The sequence below is a fragment of the Acartia tonsa genome, chromosome 10, assembly GCF_053477335.1.
Source record: "Acartia tonsa isolate MP-2025a chromosome 10, ASM5347733v1, whole genome shotgun sequence".
NCBI classification, from domain to species: domain Eukaryota; kingdom Metazoa; phylum Arthropoda; class Copepoda; order Calanoida; family Acartiidae; genus Acartia; species Acartia tonsa.
Genome location: NC_137269.1, coordinates 4,587,501 through 4,612,817, shown reverse-complemented (window position 1 = coordinate 4,612,817; position 25,317 = coordinate 4,587,501). Strand labels below are relative to the sequence as shown.

Here is a 25,317-nt window from a genome sequence, read left to right as displayed (position 1 = left end):
ACTTTTCCTCTCATCTCTCTCATTTTTATGACATCACTTGGCTGACTTTTGATACACTTTGTCCAGTTATCTAGATAAACATGAACACCCCAAATTTTCTTTCATTCCCGTTATTTTTTGAAAATTATGACTAGGAGATATCAGTTTTTATCCGTATGCCCATGAAAATTGTGTAACTCTTCTTTTGAAAAATGTGCGCTCCCCTTCCTGAATGTTTAAAAAAATAGGTTATCGCTACTTTTACAAGTATCTGTTTAACTTGCTATAAACATTTGTTCCTTTTAATCAGAAACTAAAAACTTTCAAACATCGGAAATAAAATACATATTAAGGAACCCAATGTTTTTGTAACGAAGTTTTCTTCTCCGTTAGCTTAAAAACTTTGGGTACCCCTATGCATTTTGATTGGTTGGTTTCAATCTAGTAGTGTCCAAACTTTTCAACCAACAATTTATACTTATATTAAGGGTGATTTTGATAATCAGCATTGTGGATACGAACTAATTTATCATCCATTGTCTTATCCCTTTAGATCCCTGGATATATAGATTTCTGAAGTATATTATTTAGATTATTTTTAGTCTCTGTAAAGCGTTTACTGTTTGTTTATAGTTTGATACATTTCGGCTCCGAGAGTCAAATATAAATAGATAGAGATAGATAGATGGATGATAAAGAGAGAGAGAGATAGATGGATAGAGAAAAAGCGGGAGAGGTAGTTGATACATTTCGGCTCCGAGAGTCAAATATAAATAGAGAGAGATAGATATATGGATAGAGAGCGAGATGGATTGAGATAAAGGGGGGTGGGTAGTTGATACATTTCGGCTCCGAGAGCCAAATATAAATAGATAGAGATAGAGAGGGGGAGATAAGGGGGGTAAAGTAATAGTTTAATACATTCCGGCTCCTAGAGCCAAATATAAATAGATAGAAGTAGATAGATAGTTAGTTTGAGAGAGGAAAATATAGAGAGAGGTATAGTTTGTTACATTTCGACTCCGAGAGCCAAATATAAATAGATACAGATAGGTAGTTCAGAGTAGATAAATAGATAGATGGATAGAGAGATAGATAGATAAGAGTGACATAGACAGTTAGACAGAGAGAGAGAGTGGGGTATAATTTGATACATTTCGGTTCCGAGAGTCAAATATACATAGATATAGATAGAATATAAATAGATAGATACCCTCATCTATTCATTTAATTATAATATCTATCTATCAATTTATCACATTAGTTTACTATTTATCTATCAATTAATCACCCTAGGTAACTATCTATCTATTTAGGAGCAAGGGGCTACCCCGACCGCCACCTCCCCCTTCCCCTCCACAGCCTCCCCCACCTCCCCTACATTCCCTGGTACCGCCGCCGCTGTTTCATCGCCTTTGCCGCCAAATTTCGCGACCGCCGAAGCCGAATTTGATTTGACGTCGCGGTGCCTGGAGTTTGAGCTGGAGATTGAGAAGATTAACAGCCATGTTGAACATTTGAAGAGTCAAAACAAGGTACGTTTGTCCGTCTGTCTATTTGTCTGTCTGTTTGTCTGTCTGTTTGTCTGTCTGTTTGTTTGTCTGTTTGTCTGTCTGTTTGTCTGTCTGTCTGTTTGTCTGTCTGTTTGTCTGTTTGTCTGTCTGTTTGTCTGTCTGTTTGTCTGTCTGTTTGTCTGTCTGTTTGTCTGTCTGTTTGTCTGTCTGTTTGTCTGTCTTTCTGTTTGTTTTATACGCATCTCTGTCTGTTTTAAATGTAGCTTTTAAATAATTTTATGAAAATTAACCATATATTCTAATTTCTTTCTTTAATTTAATTTTAATTTTTTTATTTAGGTGTTAAGCTTGGCCCTAGAAGAGTCTAGAAGTACTTGTGATAGTTTGACTGAGTTACTTGGGAAGGTATAATCCTTGTTTTTTTAGTAGCGTAGCTACTCTATAATTTACTATGTCTGTCTGTCCGTCAGTCTAGTCTTTTGACTGAGCTACTAGGGAAGGTGGTCTTGTATAGTCCTTTATATCTAGTACAGCTCCTGAACCAATATGGTTCTTTTAGGTCCAGGGAAGGTTTTTAACTATTTTGGGGGAGGTTATCTTCACCATCCAACAAAAGATGACCGCTCACTATTTTTTTTACTTTTTCTTTTTAGAACTTAAATTAAAAATGTGCCTTAAGTGCCCCTAGAGGCTTAACCGTTATTATCTTTATACAAGGATTATTTTAGATGCTTAAATTAATCTAATTTTGACACATGTATCTATCTATTCTATTATGAAGGTAACAGCACTGCTCTACAACTGTCCCTGTCCTACTGTGACAGTATGATTGAGTCCTATGACGTCTATCTATCTATTTATCTATCTATCTATCTATCTATCTATTTTGTATCTATCTATCTATTCTAGTATGAGGGTAGCAGTACTGCTCTACAACTGTCGCTGTCCTACTGCGACAGTATGATTGAGTCCTATGACGTCTATCTATCTATTTATCTTGTATCTACCTTTCTATCTATCTATTTTAGTATGAGAGTAACAACACTGCTCTACAACTGTCTCTGTCCTACTGTGACAGTATGATTGAGTCCTATGACGTCTATCTATCTATTTATCTTGTATCTATCTTTCTATCTATCTATTTTAGTATGAGAGTAACAACACTGCTCTACAACTGTCTCTGTCGTACTGTGACAGTATGATAGAGTCTTATGACGTGTTGGTGGCGCTCCTAGAGACCTGTACACCACCTCTACACCCCCCATCATCCACATTTTTATTTCATGAACACTCAGCCCCAACTACAAGGAAATGGCCGCCATTTTGTTTTTTGTATGTGTACTGAATGTACGAAAGTAATTGGATGTTTGAGTGTTTAAGGGTAGCAGGTTATGTGCTATCTTGACAGAATTCCAGGAAAAAGACGATGGACAAGAAACGGACAAAAATTAATGAACGTTTTTGGTACAACTTTTGGTACCAATATAAGTTACAGTTTAATGTCCCCTTCTTTCTATAAGAATACATCCTTTTGAAAAGATCATTTATATTTACTTTTTCATAAAAATGGCGAACTAATATTCATAACTGTAGATCAATCAATCGTAAGAAAGCAGAAACAGTAGCGCGGCATTTATTGTCCCGCGTGGCTGGAAGCACTGCGCACGAGAATTGTGGAAAGTCGTCGTCCAACTGTAGCGGCACTACGGGTTCTTCTTCACTTCTACGGCCTGATAGTGGCTGTGCTGTGACTAGCAGGTTAATATAGAAATTCTGTTTATAAATCTTTCTATCTCTTTATATGTATCTATCTCCACATTTAAATATTAAATTATTTATCCACATTTTCAGATGTTTTATCTATTTATCTAACTATGTTTTTTTATCTATATTTCTATTTATTTATCTATCTATTAATCTATTTATCTACCTATATATCTATCTAGGAGTGGAGGTGGGAAAGGACTGCTTGATAGCACCTGGGAGGAGAGTAGTGGCTACACAACGAGTAGTTGCAGTACGACATCTAGCGGCCATAATTTGGATCATAATCTGAGGACTATGGACAGTAGCAGTGCAGACAGTCATCATAACAACTTGGAGGAGACTAGAATTAAGGAGTATATCTCTCAATTAAAGGTAGGAAGATTGTGAAAATATATGATGCAAAGTAGAACAATATCTGTACCTCCGTCTGTCTGTCCGTCCGCCCGTCTGTCTATCTGTCTGTCTGAAGCTTAAGATCTTTGTAACTGCTGGACTGATAAGGCTATACTTATCATTGAATATAGCCTCTTGTCCTGCGGTTGTTTTATGTTATTTTCTTGGAGCATGGGACACCCGACCACCCAAAAATATTGAATTAAAATGCTAATTTATCAAATGCTACCCCACCCTTCAAAAAATTGTTTTTTGACCAATAAATTAAGAGATTTTGAAATGGTTAAAATTTGTCGCAATTATAGGTATTATCCAAAAAAAATAATAGTATTTCCTTAGAATCAGAATAAATAATTCCAGTATATTAATCTGAATTATAAAGTAAAAGGATCTCTGTCTGTCTGTCTGTATGGAAGGATCTCGTTAACCGCTGAACCGATGTGTTTCTCATTTACAGTGTAGTGTCTCATAGGTCCTCGGATGGATTATAGCTACCACTCTACCAGGAGAAATCGCCAAAAATCCAAAAAATATACCAATTATTTAAAGAAAGAGAAAAGAAACAAAACCTATGAACTAAATGTAACAAGTAAATTGAAAATGAAAATACATTTTTGTCAACCAAAGTTCATTTACAAAAGTTTACAAATTAAAAATAAAAGCTTGTTTTCATGTAGATTGTACTGATTCCCCCTACCCCCAAAAAAAGTTGAAAATATATTTAATTTTACCCTATAGTCACCCCAACAAGTTTTTTTGTGTTGGTTTTATCCCCCCCCCCCTCCCCACCACCTCAAAAAAAAACACTTTAAAACCTTTGAATAAGTCTTTCGGTGCTTGGCGATATGGTTCATAGATATTGGTTTTTACAAATTAGATATATTTTTCTCGTATTCATTCGAATCCGGTTGATAAGAACCGGTTCTCATCCATACGAAAAAACTATGTCTAGCATCGTATTATATCCAGCTTTCTACGAATATAAAAATGTAAATAATTGTACATTCTATATCCGGGAAAAGCTGTTTATAATACGATGCGAGAAATAACTATTCATATACCCAAACAAAAACAAAAATGTGAAGGACTCGAGGATTGTTACAAACATACACACCCTTGTTTTTTTGTTTACTTTGAGCTAGAAGAATATCCTTTTTTCATAGAATAGAGTAAGTGTAAGATTAGAAAATAAGAAAAACAGGGCTCAGCAACTAGTGTAAGATTAGAAAATAAGAAAAACAGGGCTCGGCAACTGCGGCTCAGCAGCTTGTAAGCCTTAGGGAAATCAAACCGTTACAATCTTAAAAATCATCTAGAATTCTAAACTAGGGTTGGGCCGGATATCCGGCAGATTTCTAATGCCGGATTTCTGATAATTTGCCGGATTCCGGCATTGACCAGATATTCGACTGGATACCGGATATCCGCCATTTGAAATCAACCGGATATCCGGTATCCGGCCAAAAAAGTATCCGGCCCAACCCTAGTTTAAAACTGACCCAAATATGGGATTCGATTATTTTAAATAATTTAAATCATCCAATTTACTTTTGAGGTTTAGTCACGGCTGCCGAGCCCTGAAAAGAAAGAAAAAAATTGTTCTCTGAAATTTTACTTGTAACTAAATTATTTCTCATCTTTAGATTTTTCTTTTTTGCAGTATATTTTATATTTTTTAAATAGCGCATTAATAATTTTTAGGGTTTATTTCGACTTATGTCATAGTTGTTCATAGAAAGGGGTTGAGTGGGTGCTTACCCCCCTCATTAAAAATGCATTAGATTACCCCTCCCCCTCAAACTTTTTTGGTGTATTTTTAATAATTGTTTAGCAAAACTGTTTTTGGGTTTGTGTCGACTTACTTATATGGACATTCCTACCCCTTCTATTGATTACAGTTAGTGGTTTCTTAAAGAACAAACCAATCAAAATTTAATAAAAGTTGTTAAGCCAACGAATAAAAACGCTATAATAAAACCTTTGGTGACTAATATACATTGATTTTCATTTCTATTTTTCGCTACTTATGGATGTTGTCATCCGTTTATTATCAGTTGTATTAACCCCAATTATCTTAAACAAAATATTTTTGAGAAATTATTTTTCAAATTATCTACAAAGCACAGAAATTCTTAGATTAAGGGATCAGACAATAGACGCTAAATTTAACTTTCTTTCCTTTTTTTTGTGTCAAATTCTGTCTTTTGTAGCGATTAAATTTTAATAGTTATTCTAGCTTCTTACATATTGTCCTGGTCAGAGTTGTGGATCCGGATCCGCAAGGATCCGCATCTTTTTAAGTCCAAGGATCCGGATCCGGATCCTGACGTATAAATTTATGGAAAAATTTACCTAAATTTATATAAAATAGTCACTTACAAAGACATTCTCGTGATGAGAGCCAATCTTTAAGGTTTAGGTTCAGACTTAAAAATTAAAAGTATTTTTTACTTCGAGATTAAGGAATAAATATTTTTTGAAAAATTTGGTGATTTTATTTTTATTGTCAAGGATCCGGATCCGCACTGACCAAATTTGGAGGATCCGGATCCGCATACAATCAATGCGGATCCACAACACTGGTCCTGGGAAGGTTTTGGGCAACGTACCACCACCCTCCCAAGAGAAATCGCATCTAGAAATTTTTTTTCTCTCTATAATTTAATAAGGGTGGGAGGTCGACTCCTTTCTCTACCAAAAATGACCCCAGATGCCTCTAGGGGCATAGCCTCTGGTTGATTATTTCTTCGCTGTTAATTGACTGATTTTAAAAATCTAAGAGATTGTGGACTCATCTACCTACATAATTGCTTACTTTTCTGCCTATCTATCTATAATCTATATACCTATCTATCTATTTATCTAAATACCTAGGTATCTATCTATATACTTTTAAAATTCAAACTGTAGCTTCTTATTTCATAATATTACAATTTATCTACCTATCTATTAACCTATATATCTATCTATCTATTTATCTTTCTTCCCATCAATCTATCTATCTATTTATCTAACCTATCTATCTATTTTTAAATTTCGTACTGTAGACAATTTATCTACCTATATATCTATCTATCTATTTACCTACCTATCTACATATATCTATCTATCTATCTATTTACCTACCTACCTATCTATCTATCTACGTATATATATATATATCAATCTATTTATCTATCTACCTATATATCTAACTATCTATCTATAATCCTATCTATCTATTTTTAAAATTTGTACTCTAGCTTGTTATTTCTTAATATGGCCAATTTACTATAGCTCTAGCAAAGATAAATGCTTCATTTGTTAGAAAGGGAGAAAAAGGGGGCTGTCAACCCCCCTCCCCCAAAGACGTCTAAAGGGGTGTTTATAATAGAGAGAGGGTACAATGAGCTGTTTATTACACAAGTCTCCAAAATTTTATAATCGTTAGCTTCACAACTTTGGGGACTTTTAGTGAATTGTTATTGTTTGGATCATTAAGGTGAGTGTTCACACATTTCAACCACTAATTTTAATCTACGGAATAAACAGAAGTGGTAATTTTATGTATGAATCATTATTGGGGATGTACATCAATTTATCGATCATTGTGTTTACCCCCCTAAAACTTTAAAATTCCTCATTTTACCCCCCTGAAAAAAAGCTTGATACATTTTTGTTTAAAGGGAGATCAATGTATATTTTTTCTCCTTTTTTCTCTCTTTTTCTTTATCTATTTTTCTATCTATACATTTATTTTTCTCTCAATACGCCCTTTTTGCTTAAAGCACGTTCCACAGAGGTGGATACTTAAAAACATCAAAAACACTTGAAGACACGTTCGACGACTCAGTCTTCCACGACTCGAGGTTAGATTTTTACCTCTTCTTAAAAACACTTCAAGACACGTTTGAAGACACGTCAAGTTTTGTGTAGTTTCGCGTAATTTTCCGTTAAAAAATCCTACTGCTTTCCCACCTTTTATCCTGTCATTAATAAGAGTTAACAACTTTTTTTCTTAAGTTTTTTTTACATTTTTTCAAAATGAAAATCACAAGCGATTTCGCACCTAGCATTTAGGAACTCTATATTTGAAGGGTAGAAAATAGCATAAAACCATTTATAATTGGATATTGTATTGTATAACAAACAATTTTCAATGAATAATAAAATAAAGCTTCGGTCCCTCGGAAAATAGCAATTGATAATAAACTTATGATATTTAATTTTACTATCCGTGGAAATATTAAATAAATATTTAAATAAAAAAATTTGTAAAAATACTTGTTTGTCCCCCTATGACCTCCTACTGAAGGAAAGTGCCTATTTTACAGACTAACATACACACACTGTTCGATGTAAATTGAGAACACTTCGAAGACGTCTTCAACTACCTACTTGAAGACTTGTCTTCAAAGAGTAGCTCTTCAAGAAAAAGTTTTTAAGAATTACTTTTTGCCAAAATACTTGAAGACTACAAGACTTCAAGACGTCGACAATGTTTTAAGTATCCACCTCTGAAGTTAAAAAACGATCCTAAAGTCTTTTATTACCAACCTATGATAGTAGAATTTTAGTATCGATTAGATTGTTAATGTTCTGTTTTATTATTGTATTTTTTTACCATAGAACCTGCTAAAAATCACTCATCAGAAAATTGTTTTAGCCCTTTACATTAAAGTGTTGTTCATTTTGGTTTGCAAAAAAAAGAAATAATTGGTGCTGTAATAATAATTTTGATGGGTAAACTTAGAGGAAATGCAATGGCCTAAAAACAGGCGCATTTCATTGCCATGTACAGATAGACCAAAGAAGATAAATAAAAAAGGTCGTGTAATTAAAAGGTTGATACTCTTTTATAATATAACTAGCGCCTACAGTCCTATGAGAAGCTATACTGTAAAGAAGAATCATATCGGTTCAGCGGTTAGCTGTAATAATGACTGATTTTTTCTGTTTTTTCTAAACATACATTTTCAAAAATTTTTGACATTTTTGAACAATACTTAGAAGTCAGGTGTTAAAAGTGTTTTTTCTCATATGAAAGCGATGCTTCACTACCATAGGGTCTTTAAGTCCGTTCGTCCACAGTCAAGGTTAGCTCTTTTTGTTAATTTAGACATTTTATAATTGTCCCATGGAATGACAGAATTATATAATTATCCTATTCATGTGATTTTTGGAACAATGATTCCTAGGACAACAAGATAAATATTTAAAGTCTCAAAATGTAAGTTGGACAGAATCCTGAATTTATGGATGTTGCCATCCTTTTTTTTTTAATAAAAACGAAGCTTTTTGACATTTAGGTTGTGTTAGTTTGTCTGTCTGTATGTATGTACTGTAACCCAAAGAACGTTTAATATTACACTGATTTTTAGTTATAATCTGTAAGTATTATACGTTCTAAAAGTTTTACTTATACACAAAAAATGTTTCTTACAATATTACATTTACTCCATTTGCTATAGGATTTTATGCATTAAAATTACTATTAAAAGCAGTAATGGGCTCTGTATTAGAATGGGGCAGAAAATAGCTTTAAACCATCCAAAGTATAAATCTAATAAAAATCCTAAAACCAGTCAGGGACAAGTGCAAAGCCTTCATAAAAAGGAGAACGCATATGTGCAGTAGTTATATTGAAATCTTAAGCTTCAGACGAAAAAAAAACTTTTCACCTTACATACTAGGATAAACCATAATATTTTTAAAGTCATAGAAAGTGACTTTAAACATTTTACATTTGTCATGATTTGTCTTTTTAACAATTATTTCAAAATTCATTCTATTTTATTTAATCTTATACATACATCTATCTATCTATTTATCTATCTATCCATCTTTCTAAACATCTATCTAACCAACTATCAATCAATCAATTTATATATATCTATCCATTTATCTATCTATCTCTCTATCAATCAATCTATCTATCTTTCTATCAATCTATCAATCTATCAATCTATCAATCTATCTATCTATCTATATATATTTCTATCTATCTATATATATTTCTATCTATCTATCTATCTATCTATCTATCTATCTATCTATCTATCTATCTATCTATCTATCTATCTATCTATCTATCTATCTATCTATCTAACTATCTATCTATCAATCTATATATATTTGTATCTATCTATCTCCAGGTGGGACGGGCAGGTGTGCAGGCCACAGTGCTGGAACTGGAGTCAATCCACAGCCTACCCCACCACACTACCCCCTCCACCAATAACAAGGACGATACTACAACAAACAGTAGGGAGGGCGGGGCCAGGGATAGGGAGGAGGAGATGGAGATAGCGGTCCTCCTACAGGAGATATGTGCTATCAGGGAGGAGAAGGCTGATATCAGGTGTGAGATAGATAGATAGATAAAAAGACAGACAGATAGACAGACAGACAGACAAACACACAGACAAACAGACAGACAGACAAATAGACAGACAAACACACAGACAAACGACAGACAGACAACAAAACAGACAGACATAAAAATAGACAGAATAACATACAGACTAACAGACAGACAAACAGATAGGCAAACAGACAGACAAACAGACAGACAAACAGACAGACAGACAGACATACATAAAAAAAGACAGATAAACAGATGAAAAAAAGACAGAATAACATACAGACTAACAGACAGAAAAACACACATACAAACGGACAGACAGACAAACACACATACAAACAGACAGACAGACAACAAAACAGACAGACATACAGGCAGACAAACAGACAGACAGACAAACAGACAGACAAATAGACAGATGAACAGGCAGACAAACAGACAGACAGACAAATAAACAGACAAACAAACAGACAGACAGACAAATAGACAGACAGACAGACAAATAGACAGACAGACAGACAAATAGATAGACAAACAGACAGACAAACAGACAGACAAACAGACAGACAAATAGACAGACAAACAGACAGACAAACAGGCAGACAAACAGACAGACAAATAGACAGACAAACAGACAGACAAACATACAAGCAATAAACTAATGATTCCATTTATAGGGCCCAACTTTACCTAACCAAACGTGAGAAGGAGGGACTCGAACTGGAACTAGAAAAGGAGAGAGAAACACAGAACATCCTGAAATCAAAGTTTGAGACCCAGCTGGAAAATTATCAGTTTGCAGGTATTGTCAATAAATCATGCCACGGATTCAAAACCGATTAATATCCGCTGGATTAGAACCGGTCCTTAGCAAAACTTAGCAATTATGTATAGCATCGTATTACAGACTATTAATGTCAGTTTTGATTTAAATTTTTCAATTTATTATCCGCGGAAAGCTGTCTATTATATAAACGATGCGATAAATAGCTATTATTGCTGCGCTAAGTTTGGACATAATTGTTTTATTTAAGCAAAAAGACAAATTTTCTTATGTACCAAATTGTATTTTAGAAAGTATTTATAAAAACTTAAAAGATTTTTATACTTAGATTTTACTAAAATATACATCATTGTGAAGCTACTCTTATTTAAAAATTATTGAACAGCCTCTATTAAAGTTAGACAGCTGAAATTTTGAGTAAAGATGCCTATAACATTTGCGCTCCTAGTCTATACATAGGTTTGTCCGTCTGTCTGTGCCAGCCATGCTTTGAAAAGACATAAACTTAATTTTTAAAAAAAATTGATTTTCAGTGAGTTTTTGCATATTCTCTATCTTTCTATCTTTCTACGACTGAAAATCTGATCTATAACTAATTTTGTCCGGTTTTCCATTCCACATTTTTGTGTATTTCGCTTCTTATGGATGTTATCATCCTTGTTTTTTTTGTTTAAATGACAAAAAGTTACCAAAATCCATTTAAACTTTAAATAGATTTTATACATGGATAATTCCATTTCTAGATGGTCTATCTATCTACATATCTTATCTAATTGCCTATCTATCTATCTGCTAATTTATTTGTTACCTATATTTCTATCTACCTATCTATCTATCTATGTGTTAATCTATTTATCTAACTGCTTTATTAACCAACTGCCTATTAATCTGTCTATTTAAGTGATCTAATCATTTTATACATCTATCTGTTAATCTATTAATCTATCTGTCTTAGTGCTAATTTATTGATCATTCAATCTATCTGTGTTGCTATTTATCTATCTATCAATAATAATATATCTATCAATCAACCTATCTATCTATCTATCTGGCTTTTATCTATCTTTCTACCTTCTTTATCTATAAATCAATCCTATATTGAAATGTAACCAAGCCCTAGTTAGTATGATTTATCTCAACCACAAAAATAAGGTTTTCAAGTGTATTTTACTCCCTTCTCTCTCTATCTCTCTCTCAAAATCTATTATCACTTTTTATCATGATTTGTTTAAAACCACACAGGATATAGAAATGAATATAGAATATATTTGGATATATTGACAAGAGAAAATTTGCAAACAATTTAGCTTGCTGATATGAAACTAATTTATTAGTTAGTTTCTTCATCCAGAAGGAAAGGAAGGGATAGATTGAAGTGGGTGGATTGGGGTAAGGTTCTTTTAGACTACTGCGAGTATAATTTAAATAGAGTACATTAAAATCTGGTGCAACATCCAAGTAATAATAAATCCATTGATATAGATTTAGTTAAAACAAATACTAATTTACATAGATGAATAGATGCATAGATTTATGAGTTTTGATTTGATATGAGTAGATATAAATGGGTAAATGGGTGAATACACCCAACCCAACCCCCCCTCTGATACAACCCCCTAATACAGCAAAGGGTGTCTTACACCCCCTTAAAATTTAAGAGGTGTGAAAAATAAATTGCGAGAGAAAAAAGGAAAGATAGTAAGGGAGAGATAGAAAGAGAGAAAGGGAGAGATAGAATGAGAGATAAATAGAGAGGAAGATAACATTTCAGAGAATGAACCAAATTGATTTCCTAAAACTTCCCAATAAATATAAATATGAATAGCAATCTGAAAACCATATAAAATACTTCCTTAGAAAGATAATTCCTACATAATTTAATTTGACCACTGTAAAGCCCCCCCCCCCCCTCTTCTTATCTTAATTTCAGATAAATTATTCAGAGCTGGATCTTTAAATCATTTCAATGGTGCGCCGAATATCAGCCAATCACAGCGCGGCATTTTGTAAAATGCTGTGCTCTCATTGGTGGAAAGTTGGCTCACCCCGATTTGGCGCACCATTGAAACGATTTAAAGATCCAGCTCAGGGGAGTGTTGTAGGGGGATATAACCCCTCTTTACAATCAAAAGAAAATAAACTGACAGACATATAGACAGACAGACAGGCATACTGTCAAACCAGACAGACAGATTAATAGACAGATGGACAAAAGACAGAGAGATAGATAATACAGAAAGTCACATATACAGACAAACAGACAGATGGATAGATAGACAGACGGTCAGACAGACAAATATACAAACAGACAGAAAGATAGGCGGATAGATAATTTGAAAGGAAGAAAAAAGAACCATATTAGGTTAAAGTTAGGTTACACAGACAAATAGATATAGATAGATAGACAGACAAACAGACAGATAGATAGGCGGATAGATAATTTGAAGGGAAGGAAAAGAACCATATTACAGACAGACAGACAGACAAATAGATAGATAAATAGATAGATAGATAGATAGATAGATAGATAGATAGATAGATAGATAGATAGATAGATAGATAGATAGATAGATAGATAGATAGATAGATAGATAGATAGATAGATAGATAGATAGATAGATAGATAGATAGATAGATAGATAGATAGATAGATAGATAGATAGATAGATAGATAGATAGATAGATAGATAGATAGATAGATAGATAGATAGATAGATAGATAGATAGATAGATAGATAGATAGATAGATAGATAGATAGATAGATAGATAGATAGATAGATAGATAGATAGATAGATAGATAGATAGATAGATAGATAGATAGATAGATAAATAGATAAATAGATAAATAGATAGATAGATAGATAGATAGATAGATAGATAGATAGATAGATAGATAGATAGACAGATAGATAGACAGATAGATAGATAGACAGATAGATAGATAGACAGATAGATAGATAGACAGATAGACAGATAGACAGATAGACAGATAGACAGATAGACAGATAGACAGATAGACAGATAGACAGATAGACAGATAGACAGATAGACAGATAGACAGATAGACAGATAGACAGATAGACAGATAGACAGATAGACAGATAGACAGATAGACAGATAGACAGATAGACAGATAGACAGATAGACAGATAGACAGATAGACAGATAGACAGATAGACAGATTGACAGATAAGATAGATATATAGGCGGATAGTATATAATATATATAATATATAATTTGAATTGAAGGAATAGAACCATTTTATGCTGATAGACTGATAGATAGATAGACAGACAGATAGATAGCGGATTGATAATTTGAATGTAAGGAAAAGAACCATATTAGGTTGAAATTAGGTTTTGCCATACTCATTCAAAGTTTCTCTATAGAAAAGTATTAGATTTTGATTGTGTCTGTTTTTATGTCTCTCAGGGAGGGAAGGGGACATTGGTCCTCAAAGTTTGATAAAAACGATCCCTCAATCTTTGTTTTAAACTTTGGGGTCTCTTTATTAAATCTTGTTAAGGTGGTACAAACCTTCAGTGTCCAAACTTTTTACTCATATATATTATATACAAGAGGGGTAATTTTGTTTTTCGTCATTGGGGGTGTTAAAACTAGTTTTAATTATATCTACCTTTCTCTTTCTTTCTCTGTCTCTCTTTTTATTTCTCTCTCTCTCTCTCTCTCTCTCTCTCTCTCTCTCTCTCTCTCTCTCTCTCTCTCTCTCTCTCCCCCCCTCTCTCTCTCTCTCTACATGAGCTTGACAATTTCTTTAGAAACAGGCTATTGTACGTATAAATATAAAGATGCTATGCATCCAAAAGATTCTACTTTTACTTTAATTTACTTTGAAACCAGGCCGTAAAAATACTACTTTGGCTTAGAATTACTTTGAAACCAGGCCGTAAGGTCAAATTCACATAGGGAGAAATTGGTTAAGAGTTTTTGCTTTATATTTGTATATATTTTGGATTTATTATTTTCTTTTAAAAAAAGGGGGGGGGGGTATCATCCCCCTCTACCATCTTTCAGTTTTGAAACTTTTAGATATATTTGTATTATATGTAGATTATTTTATCTTTAAAAAAATTACTTTAAAAAGGTCCCCCACTCCAAAGAAACTATCTTGAGTTTTAATCTTGGACTAATACGTTTTAAAGGCGAAGCTTTTTTATAATTAGGGTCGGTCCGTCCGTACGTCCGTGACGGATAGCTTTTTCCGTTAATTTAGGCACGTTAGAATTGTCCTATCGATTTTAAATTTTGCATGGTAATCCCTGTAATATTTACTGTAATCGTTACCAGAATGTCCTTACGTCCATTTTAAACATTTTCACTTTTTTAACAATGAACAAATTATTATATGATCTAATTATTCGATTGATCTGATTTTTGTTAAACTGATTCCTGGGACAACAAAGTACAATATTATAAGCGAAGCAACTCTAAAAGTCCTAAACTGTAAGTATGTCCTTTACTTTTGCTTTACTTTAATTTTCTTACAATTTTGCTTCGACTCCTATACATTTATATTCTGATTATTCAGTTCTGATACTATAGAAGTGTTAATGTCCTTTTGTCCTACCGTTACAAAGCTTCGCTTTTATGGATGTTGTCATCTTTATTAAAGATCAATTTATCTACTTTATATCTATCTTTTTATCTACCTTGTGTTCATCTATTTTTCACCAATCCATCCTTCTTTTATCCGTCCATCTATCCATTTATCCATCCATCGTTTTTTTAACCAACGAATATTATAACAATGGTTACAAAACTTTGGGTAACAGTGTCCTTTTTTGTCTAATGTCCCATCCCCCCACCCTCCCTAACTAAAATCATACAAAAAATTAGATTTTATAATATTTATTAAAATATATTTTCGGCTTTAAAATTCAAAGGAAGTATATTAAAAATTTCTTTTTAAAATAAAAAGCACCCCATAAAAACTTTTAGCTTTGTCGGTTTATTTATTAAATGTTTCTTTAAAAACGAAAGAAATTAAATTAAAAAGAGCGATTTTTTGTACTTTAAATCTATAACACGTTTTCTTATTCGTTGGATTGGTGACTTTTATTGATTTTTGATTGGTTCATTAAGTTGAGTGTTCAAACGTTTCAACCACTAATTGTAATCTACAGAAGGAGTAATGTTATGTACATCAATTTATCGGCCATTGTCATATCCCTTTGTATAAAATTGCTAAATCAAACGGAAAAAATATATCAGTCAAGCAGTTTTGGAGCTCTTTAGAAACATATATGTAACCATAACCAACCTAACCTAGCTAAAAAAAAATACAATTTTATAAGAACGTTGTTTAAAGACATTATGATTATAGTTAACTTAACACTTTCAATACAGGGATCTAAAGGAATAAGACAATTCTCTAAACATCGATGATACACAAAATTACTCTTTCTGTAGATTACAATTAGTGGTTGAAACGTTTGGACACTCAACTTAATGAACAAACCAATTAAAATTCAATAAAGTTCCCCAAAGTTGTTTTGCCAACAAATAAGAAAACGTTCGATAGAACCTAGGGGACTAGTGTAATAAACAGCCGATTATCCCCTTTTTTCCTGCTTTCAATATGAAGCTTGATTCTTAAAATATAATCTTGGAAGATTTTTATATAAAAAAATTGGCCAATTTTCATTTTTTTACATCAATGAAATGAGTCTTTAAAAAAAGATCGTGCAATCAGAGGGTTGGTTGTCTGAAAGTTGTGTTTTTTGCCTTACAATTCAAGAGGGGAGGGTACATTGGGCTGCAAATTATACTAGTATCCAAAGTTTTATAACCATATTACCTTATTATTTGGCTCAAACACTATTGGATACTTTTGTTGAATTTTGATGCCTTTGTTCCATAATGGCAGTGTCCAAACATTAAAAAAATAAAGGGTATTAAAATGGGTAATTTTGTTTCTCATCATTGGGGATATAATCAATTTATTGTCTATTGTCTTATCCCTTTAGATTCCTGCTTACTCTTGCTTTAACATTTAGCGTAAAAAATTTTAATAACTTTTTGCTTTCTATTTTAGCGGCTTTAAAAAGGTTTAACATTTTTTTGGTTTTAATTGACATTTTTTATTAGTATATCTATCTATCTACGTATCTCTCTATCCGTCTATTTATCTATCTATATAACTATCTATCTATCTATCTGTTTGGCTGTCAGTCAGTCTGTCTGTCTGTCTGTCTATCTGTTTGTCTTTCTGTCTGTCTATCTATCTAAGTATTTAAATATTATCTAACTATATATATCTATCTTTCTATTTAACAATCTATTTATCTATCTATCTCTATATCTATCTATTTATCTAAATGTATATACAGATGAGAGAGAAGCCTCCTTGCAAACTGAGATCTCCAGCCTCTACAAAACTCTATCTATCTATCTCTATATCTATCTATCTAGGTGTATATACAGATGAGAGAGAAGCTTCCCTGCAAACTAAGATATCCAGCCTCTACAATACTCTATCTATCTATCTATCTATATCTCTATCTATCTATCTAGGTGTATATACAGATGAGAGAGAAGCTTCCCTGCAAACTAAGATCTCCAGCCTCTACAAAACTCTATCTATCTATCTCTATATCTATCTATCTAGGTGTATATACAGATGAGAGAGAAGCTTCCCTGCAAACTAAGATATCCAGCCTCTACAATACTCTATCTATCTATCTATCTATATCTCTATCTATCTATCTAGGTGTATATACAGATGAGAGAGAAGCTTCCCTGCAAACTAAGATCTCCAGCCTCTACAAAACTCTATCTATCTATATCTCTATCTATCTATCTAGGTGTATATACAGATGAGAGAGAAGCTTCCCTGCAAACTAAGATCTCCAGCCTCTACAAAACTCTATCTATCTATCTATCTAGGTGTATATACAGATGAGAGAGAAGCTTCCCTGCAAACTAAGATCTCCAGCCTCTACAAAACTCTATCTATCTATCTATCTAGGTGTATATACAGATGAGAGAGAAGCTTCCCTGCAAACTAAGATCTCCAGCCTCTACAAAACTCTATCTATCTATCTATCTAGGTGTATATACAGATGAGAGAGAAGCTTCCCTGCAAACTAAGATCTCCAGCCTCTACAAAACTCTATCTATCTATCTCTATATCTATCTATCTAGGTGTATATACAGATGAGAGAGAAGCTTCCCTGCAAACTAAGATCTCCACCCTCTACAAAACTCTGGACAGAGTATCAAGAAATAGTGATCTTAGACAACTACAAGCTTTGAATCTTATTGAGGATCTTAAGAAGGCTAATAGGTAATAGATAGATAGACAAGACAGAGGACAGATAGACAGCCTATAAATTAAGCTATGAATCTTATAGATGATCTTAAGAAAGCAAATAGATAATAGATAGATAGATAGATTGACAGACAAGTTGTCAAACAGATAGACTGATAGACAGTCAATAATCTAAGCTAAGAATCTTATTAAGGCTAATAGGTAATTATTAGATAAACAGATTGATAGATAGATAGAAAATATATATAGATTTATAGTCAAGTAAACCCTGAACCACTTCATTATGCAATCTACATTTTCCTGGATATTTTGTCTACGGTAGTCCATAAGTGTACAGCTTTATAGTACATTGTTTCTATTTGTTAAAGAAACACGTATGATAAAAGAAAAAGATTCTGTTTAAAGTAAAATGCTTATATTTCAATCAAAATCTATATTTTTGTCTTTTTTACTGATCCACTTCATTATGCAAATCAAAAGAAAATCAATGAGAAAACGTTTGTTTTGCCCTTTTCTCCACTTTTAAAAATTAATTCTGATAAAATAACAATTTTTTAAGGGATTTATGCATTAATTATAATGAAAAACAGTTAAAGGTAGATTTTATTGATTTTTCTAAATAAGAAGTAATTGAAAAAAAGAAATTCTATTCCTATCACTTTAGAGGACAACTGCCAACCCCCAGTTTAATGGATGAAGCTAAATTACATGTAAAAAATAAAAATTTGCCTGAAAAGTATACAAAAATGTTTTTTGATGTGTTAAAAAAATCCATTTTAAAATCTTGATTTTGAGGATGATGGCTTTTAAGATGCTCTTACTGGTGGTGATGGTGAGCTAAATGTTATCAAAGTGCATGCCCTTGAAGAAAACTCATATATTGAACTATGGTCCAATTTTTGTAGTCATAGCAGCCTCCAGCCAAGCAATATTAAAAAAAAAAAATTGCAATTTTAATTACTAAAATTCATAAAGTAAATAATGTAGTTTTTAGAGAATGGTTATATTTCATGTCGAGAGGCTCCACTGGAGGCTGCAATGACTACAAAAAATGGTACATAGGTTAATATACAAGTTGTTGTAATGGTAATGTACTTAGATAACATTTAGCTCACCTTCACCACCAGTAAGAGCATCTTAAAGGCCATCATCCTCAAAATCAAGATTTTAAAATGGATTTTTTTAACACATCAAAAACATTTTTGTATACTTTTTAGGGTAATTTTTATATTTAATGTGTATTTAGCTTCATCCATATGACTGGGGGTCAGCAGCTGTCCTCTAGAGTGATAAGAATAGAATTTCTTTTTTTCAATTATTTCTTATTTAGAAAAATCATTAAAATCTACCTGAAACTGTTTTTCATTATAATTAATGCATAAATCCCTTAAAAAATTGTTATTTTATCAGAATCATTTTTTAAAAGTGGAGAAAAGTGCAAAACAAACGTTTTCTCATTGATTTTCTTTTGATTTGCATAATGACGTGGATCGGTAAAAAATATAAAAATATAGATTTTGATTGAAATATAAGCATTTTACTTAAAAAAGAATCTTTTTCTTTTATCATACGTGTTGCTTTAACAAATAGAAACAATGTACTGTAAAGCTGTACACTTATGGACTACCGTAGACAAAATATCCAGGAAAATGTAGATTGCATAATGAAGTGGTTCAGGGTTTAATCAAACAGACAGACAGATATATAGTCTTTAATCTAAGCTATAAATCTTTATTATTAACATAGATAGACAGTTTGTTAAACGAACAGACATCCAGACAGACAGATACAAATAAATAGACAGACAGATAGACAGAAAAATAGACAGATTTACAAATAAAGAGGCAGTCCGATAAAAAGATAGACAGAAGAGAGATATACATACATACAAGTTTACAGAAATATAAATATACAGATAAATAGACAGACAGACAAATATACAGATAGGTAAACGGACAGACAGATATACTTATAGACAGAGATGTGTACACTCATATAAACAGACAGATAGATTGTAAATTAATATATAACAAATTAATTTTTTCAGTGTCCTGACCCAAGCCTTAGAACAGTCAAAGAAACGGTATCAAAGCAAGCTCCGACGCATTGAACAAAAATTAATGTCATCAGCTCATCCTAATGAGCACTCCGCGCATCCAAATGGGCACGCCGCTCATCCAAACGAGCACGCCGCGCATCCCAACGCGCACGCCGCCTACAACTTGCCCCACACAGAAAATCAAAAAAGCCCCCCGGTGTACTCCCAACCGCACACCGCCAATAAAGCTTGTGGGAATCTACACTATCACAGATCCAAATCTGTGAACGATACTATGCCTCCCGCATATCAAAAACCTCTATCAGCTACTAATAGCCTTAACCTGCCAGTTTCAAACAAGTAGAACAACAAAACAGTGAAAATGATTTTAAAAGTTTTGGTTTTAAAATAGTTAACACTTGTTAATAAAAACTTCAAATAGTCATAGTGATTCAGCTCGTCATTAAGTAGGTGATAGGTTCAAATCTCAGCCTTAAACTTGTATTAACTAAAGATAATAATATAAGCGTGACATTAATAGAAAGAGTAAGGGGAATGCCTTTGCCACACCCAGGCACAACTAATAACCATGCACAGTTAGGACTTACAGATAAAGGTCCTACAATCAAAGGGTTGGTTGTCTGCAATATTTGGGATATTAGTGTCTTAGGACATAATATAACGAGCTACTGTAGCTTTACAAAGTGTCGAAAATATCAGCCGTGTGACGTCATAAATGTACGTCTAAATCCTTCTCTTTTTAGGGGTTTCCTTTACCACTTATATAATAATATCCACTGTATTAGAACTTGTTCTCAGCCATACTTGAAAAGTCATGTATAGTATCGTATTACAGACAATTAAGCCCGGTCATTTGGTCCATCTAGGCTATAAATTCTGGATTTGATCTTATGGATTTTAATTTTAATAGCCGCAGAAAGCTGTCTATGCTATGATGCTTTAAATAACTACTCAAATAATTTTAATGTAAATTTTGAAATATGTATTATTATTATGTAAAAAATTAGCCATATATATAAATAGTATATGATAACATATTCCTATAAAATAAATGTGATAATCTAAATTATTTTTTCCATAGTAGTAAATCTACTCTATAATTAAATTTGTCCGTATTCTCAATTTTAATCCTTAACCCAAGAAATAACATCATTAGATAAATAAAAAGGCCACCCCGTACCCCCACCCAAAAAATAAGGTGGATGGTCGACTTCTCTCCTCCCACCCCCCCCCCCCCTCGCTTTTCAAATTACTGGAATTACTATATAAATAAAGCACAGAGGTACCCAAAGTTTTATTAACAGGTTCTCTCACTTGTTTGCCTAAAGCTCTGGGTACTTTTGATAAGTTTTGACTGGTTTGTTAAAGAAATTTTATCATCATTATAAAAAAAACCGAACAGACATTTTCTTACTTTTATATAAGGATATCATGACGTGTTATATGCAAGGAGGGAGGAGACATTTGGCTGTTTATTACACTAGTCCCCAAAAGTTCATGATAACGGTTTTTTATTGGTTGGATTTGGATTGGTTTGTCCTTGTTAATTTAATAATCATGTCAAACAAAACAAGAACTAGAATTCCATTGAATTTTCCCATGTAATTAAATTATTTCTTTCATATACAAGAATTCTAGGGATATACTCAATTTTAGCGCATCTAGTTTTAGCGTCCTTTAATTAGGCTTTACTTAAATTTGGCTATTCTATTTAAGATAATGTATTTTTTTAGGCTATGAATTGGCATTGGTAGCCAGGTCACCAAAATCACATTTAAATGGCCAAAAATTGGATAGAATTTTTTGCTAATAACCCTTCTATGATTTAGAACACTTTTCTGTATATAAATTTAGAGATCTGACTACCATAGCAAAATTAAGACATTTTTTCTTGATTTACTCCCCCTCTTTATGAGTTGAGATTAGATATTGAGTATTGGAGTCTTGCAAAATTGAGACGCTTTTTTGAGTTCAACTCCTCCTTTATCGGTTGAAATTTAATTAGTGAATTTATTCTTTTCATCGGCTTTTTTTTTGCTGACAAAAAAAATAAAGATCTTGAGTACTTGAGTAGCGCAAAATTAGGACGCTTTTCTTGAGTTCAACCCCTCCTTTAAAATAACAAAAAATGTAGATATTGAGTATTGGAGTAGCGCATAATTAGGACGCTTTTTTGAGTTCAACCCCTCCTTTAAAATAACAAAAAATGTAGATAGTGAGTTTTGATGCAGCGCAAAATTAGGACGCTTTTTTGGAGTTCAACCCCTCCTTTATGAGTTGAGATTTAATTAGTGTGACAATTCTTGATTCTAATTATCAAAGATATTTTCTCACGGGAGCTATTTCATTGCCGCAAAAGTTTCTTAGCTTCAAATAGCAAATTCCGCAATCACAACCCCAACTCTAATAATCAAAATTACCCCAGCTATAGATTAAAATTTAAAGATTTGACACTAACAGTTTGAACCTATCAATCACGATTTATTAACGATTTAATAAAAGTACCAACAGTTTTTAAGCTAACTAATAAGAGTACTTATTAGTTGTATTTAGAGTACTTTGGTTACCAATATAATTCATAGTCCAATGTTCCTTCCCTTCCTACACAAAAACGCACACACACATACACACACACACACACATAATTAAATGACAATAAGTCCCTTGTTTAAAATCATAAGAAATATTTTAACTGAATTGCTCAGATTTTAAAAGTTAAATCTAATAAATTTATTTTTAAGATTACTACTAAAAACAGTTACAAATCCTAATACGAAAGTAACAGGATGTCTGTCTGTGTGTGTACCGATATCCGCTGGACCGATATGGTTCTCCTTTGCAATGTAGCTTCTCATAGGTTCTTATAGGTTAAAAGAGAATTTTAAAATGTTGTTCAAGTAATCTCTAAAAGGTAGTAGGTTCGTTTGTCCACCTGTTTTGTTAAGCATACCTTTCATGGACATAGCCATCCTTGTTAAAAGCAAGCTTTCTATAATTAGGGCCATTCCGTACGTCTGTACGACCGTCGGGGACTGTTAGCTCTTTTCTTTAATTTAAACATGTTAGAATTGTACTATCGATTTCAAACTTGTTATTTTTTTTTAAACCAAAGCTTTTCTATAATTGGGGTCCGTCCGTCCGTCTGTAACGGTTAGCTTTTTTCGTATAACGGTGCTATTTTCGTTAGTTAAGACATTCAAACTTTGCATGATGATTCCTATAACAATTAGATACGATTAAGGAAGCGTAGCAACTCTATAATCGTTACCAGAAAGTCCGTATGTCCATTATCCTATTAATCTGAAATTTGGAAAGATGATTCCTATTACCACAAGTTTCAATTTTATAAGAGAAGCATCTCTTTAATTAAGTCCAAAACAAATTTACTTACAATTTTGTTTAGACCTAATATGCTTAATATTCTGCTTATTTAGATCGTTTGTCCCAGCTCATACCAATAACGAAATTATTTCGGGGAAAAATCACGAAACCTATACGTGTTTTTCAGCTGTCGTTGGGGGGCAACACATCGTAAAATTGACGACCTCTCCATTTGCCCCCCAAATATTATTTTAGATTTATTTTGCTTGTTGGTTATACCTTATTCCTGCGTTTGTCCTACCGTTTCAGTTTCATGGATGTTGTCATCCTTGTTATTAAATACTTTCTTTGTCTCTGTTAACTGTTACAATGCTTTAATTAATAGGATATGCCACATTAGATAGAGATAGACAGATAGATAGATAGATAGATAGATAGATAGAAAGATAGGTAGGTAAATAGAAAGCAGAGAGATAGAAAAAAAAACATACATAGATAGATAAATATATATATACCAGCGGCTACGCCCCCTAAAGGCCTCTTGGGGCACTAAAAGAGGGGAAAGTTGATTCCAAAAACCCATTTTTTTACATTTTATATTTTAAAAAGGGGAAAAAAAATTTTTTTTGGGGGGGGGAGGTTCTTGTGGCGATTTCTTTTGGGAAGGTGGTGGTACCCTTTCCAAAAATAGTTATAAACCTTTCTGGGACCTATGAGAAGCTACCCTGTTAAGGAGAACCCGATCGGTTCTGCGGTTAGCAAGATATTAGAGTAAAACACTAGAAAGGAAAGGGTTAAATAACTATCTCCCCATCGCAACTGTCTTGTGCAACCTTTCTATGGGGTCATTGAAAATCAACCAATGGTATCGCTTATATTACACAGCCAAGTAGCATAAAATTATTTAGAAGCAGACTAAAGAGGTCTTTGAAAAATGAAGGGAGGTAGTTGTCTGTATATACATCTATACTATAGATTTGTTAGCGAGATCCTTCGGTATATTGGACTATAAATTATACTGAGCTGGATCTTTAAATCGTTTAGAGGTGCGCTGAACCGGGGCGATTCATTTCAGCTCACCAACAGATTATTAATACCAATCTTTAAATTGAATTGGCATGGGCGATTTAGCGCGGCCAGTGGCGCAGTACCAGCGCGGCAATGGCAATATTTTTTTAAAAATTAGTTTAATATTTTATTGCAAAACTATTGAGAAAACATTTTTATAGTTATTTTTAAAATAAATAATATATTATTTATATAAAACATCGTACTGACCCGTCTTAATTTATAAAATTGTACCGGCACGTATGGATATGTTATTGAGTGTCGCCAGCAATCTAGCAACACCGCGCCGAAAATCTCTTTAAAGATCCATGTAAAATAGCAGTAGCTGTGGCGCACCTCTGGTTCACCTATGAATCGCCCCGATTCAGCGCACCATCAAAACGATTTAAAGATCCAGCTCTGGTAACAAAAGTTTTTATCGCCTCATATTATATATAAACAGCTTTCTGCAGATATTAGAATGACACATTATAAGATTATAATTCGTTTTGTTAGCAACGAAGGGACGAAGTCCCGTGCTTACAAAACTGGTATTAATTTGATTATATTTCAATATTCATGGAAAGTTGTTTGTAACACGATGCTTTACATAATTTTTCAGTATTGCTGAGAACCGGTTCTAATCCAGCGGATATTAATCAGTTTCGAGGCCATTCTGGATGGAAAGACATGTTATCTCATTAAAATCTTTGGGTACATTTATCTTTGTCTTATCCCTTAAGATCCCTGATAAGACCTATCTATCTGTGTATTAAAGTTCAAGGGGGGTAAAATTAAAACCATATTGTACAAAAA

General features: G+C 32.9%; 1 protein-coding gene across 1 annotated transcript in view; it reads left to right on the top strand.

The window, feature by feature from the left end:
• LOC145329226 (uncharacterized) overlaps positions 1-21,199 on the top strand; it is a 145,076-nt gene extending 123,877 nt beyond the window's left edge. Inside the window, exons 9-17 of the mRNA XM_080173273.1 lie at positions 1,296-1,514; positions 1,833-1,898; positions 2,641-2,801; positions 3,087-3,251; positions 3,440-3,632; positions 9,788-9,993; positions 10,674-10,798; positions 17,948-18,089; positions 20,122-21,199. Of these exons, the coding sequence (XP_080029399.1) occupies positions 1,296-1,514; positions 1,833-1,898; positions 2,641-2,801; positions 3,087-3,251; positions 3,440-3,632; positions 9,788-9,993; positions 10,674-10,798; positions 17,948-18,089; positions 20,122-20,476 (1,632 nt within the window). The 3' untranslated portion in view covers positions 20,477-21,199. The remainder of the gene's footprint in view (positions 1-1,295; positions 1,515-1,832; positions 1,899-2,640; positions 2,802-3,086; positions 3,252-3,439; positions 3,633-9,787; positions 9,994-10,673; positions 10,799-17,947; positions 18,090-20,121) is intronic.
• The last annotated feature ends 4,118 nt before the right edge of the window (positions 21,200-25,317 follow it).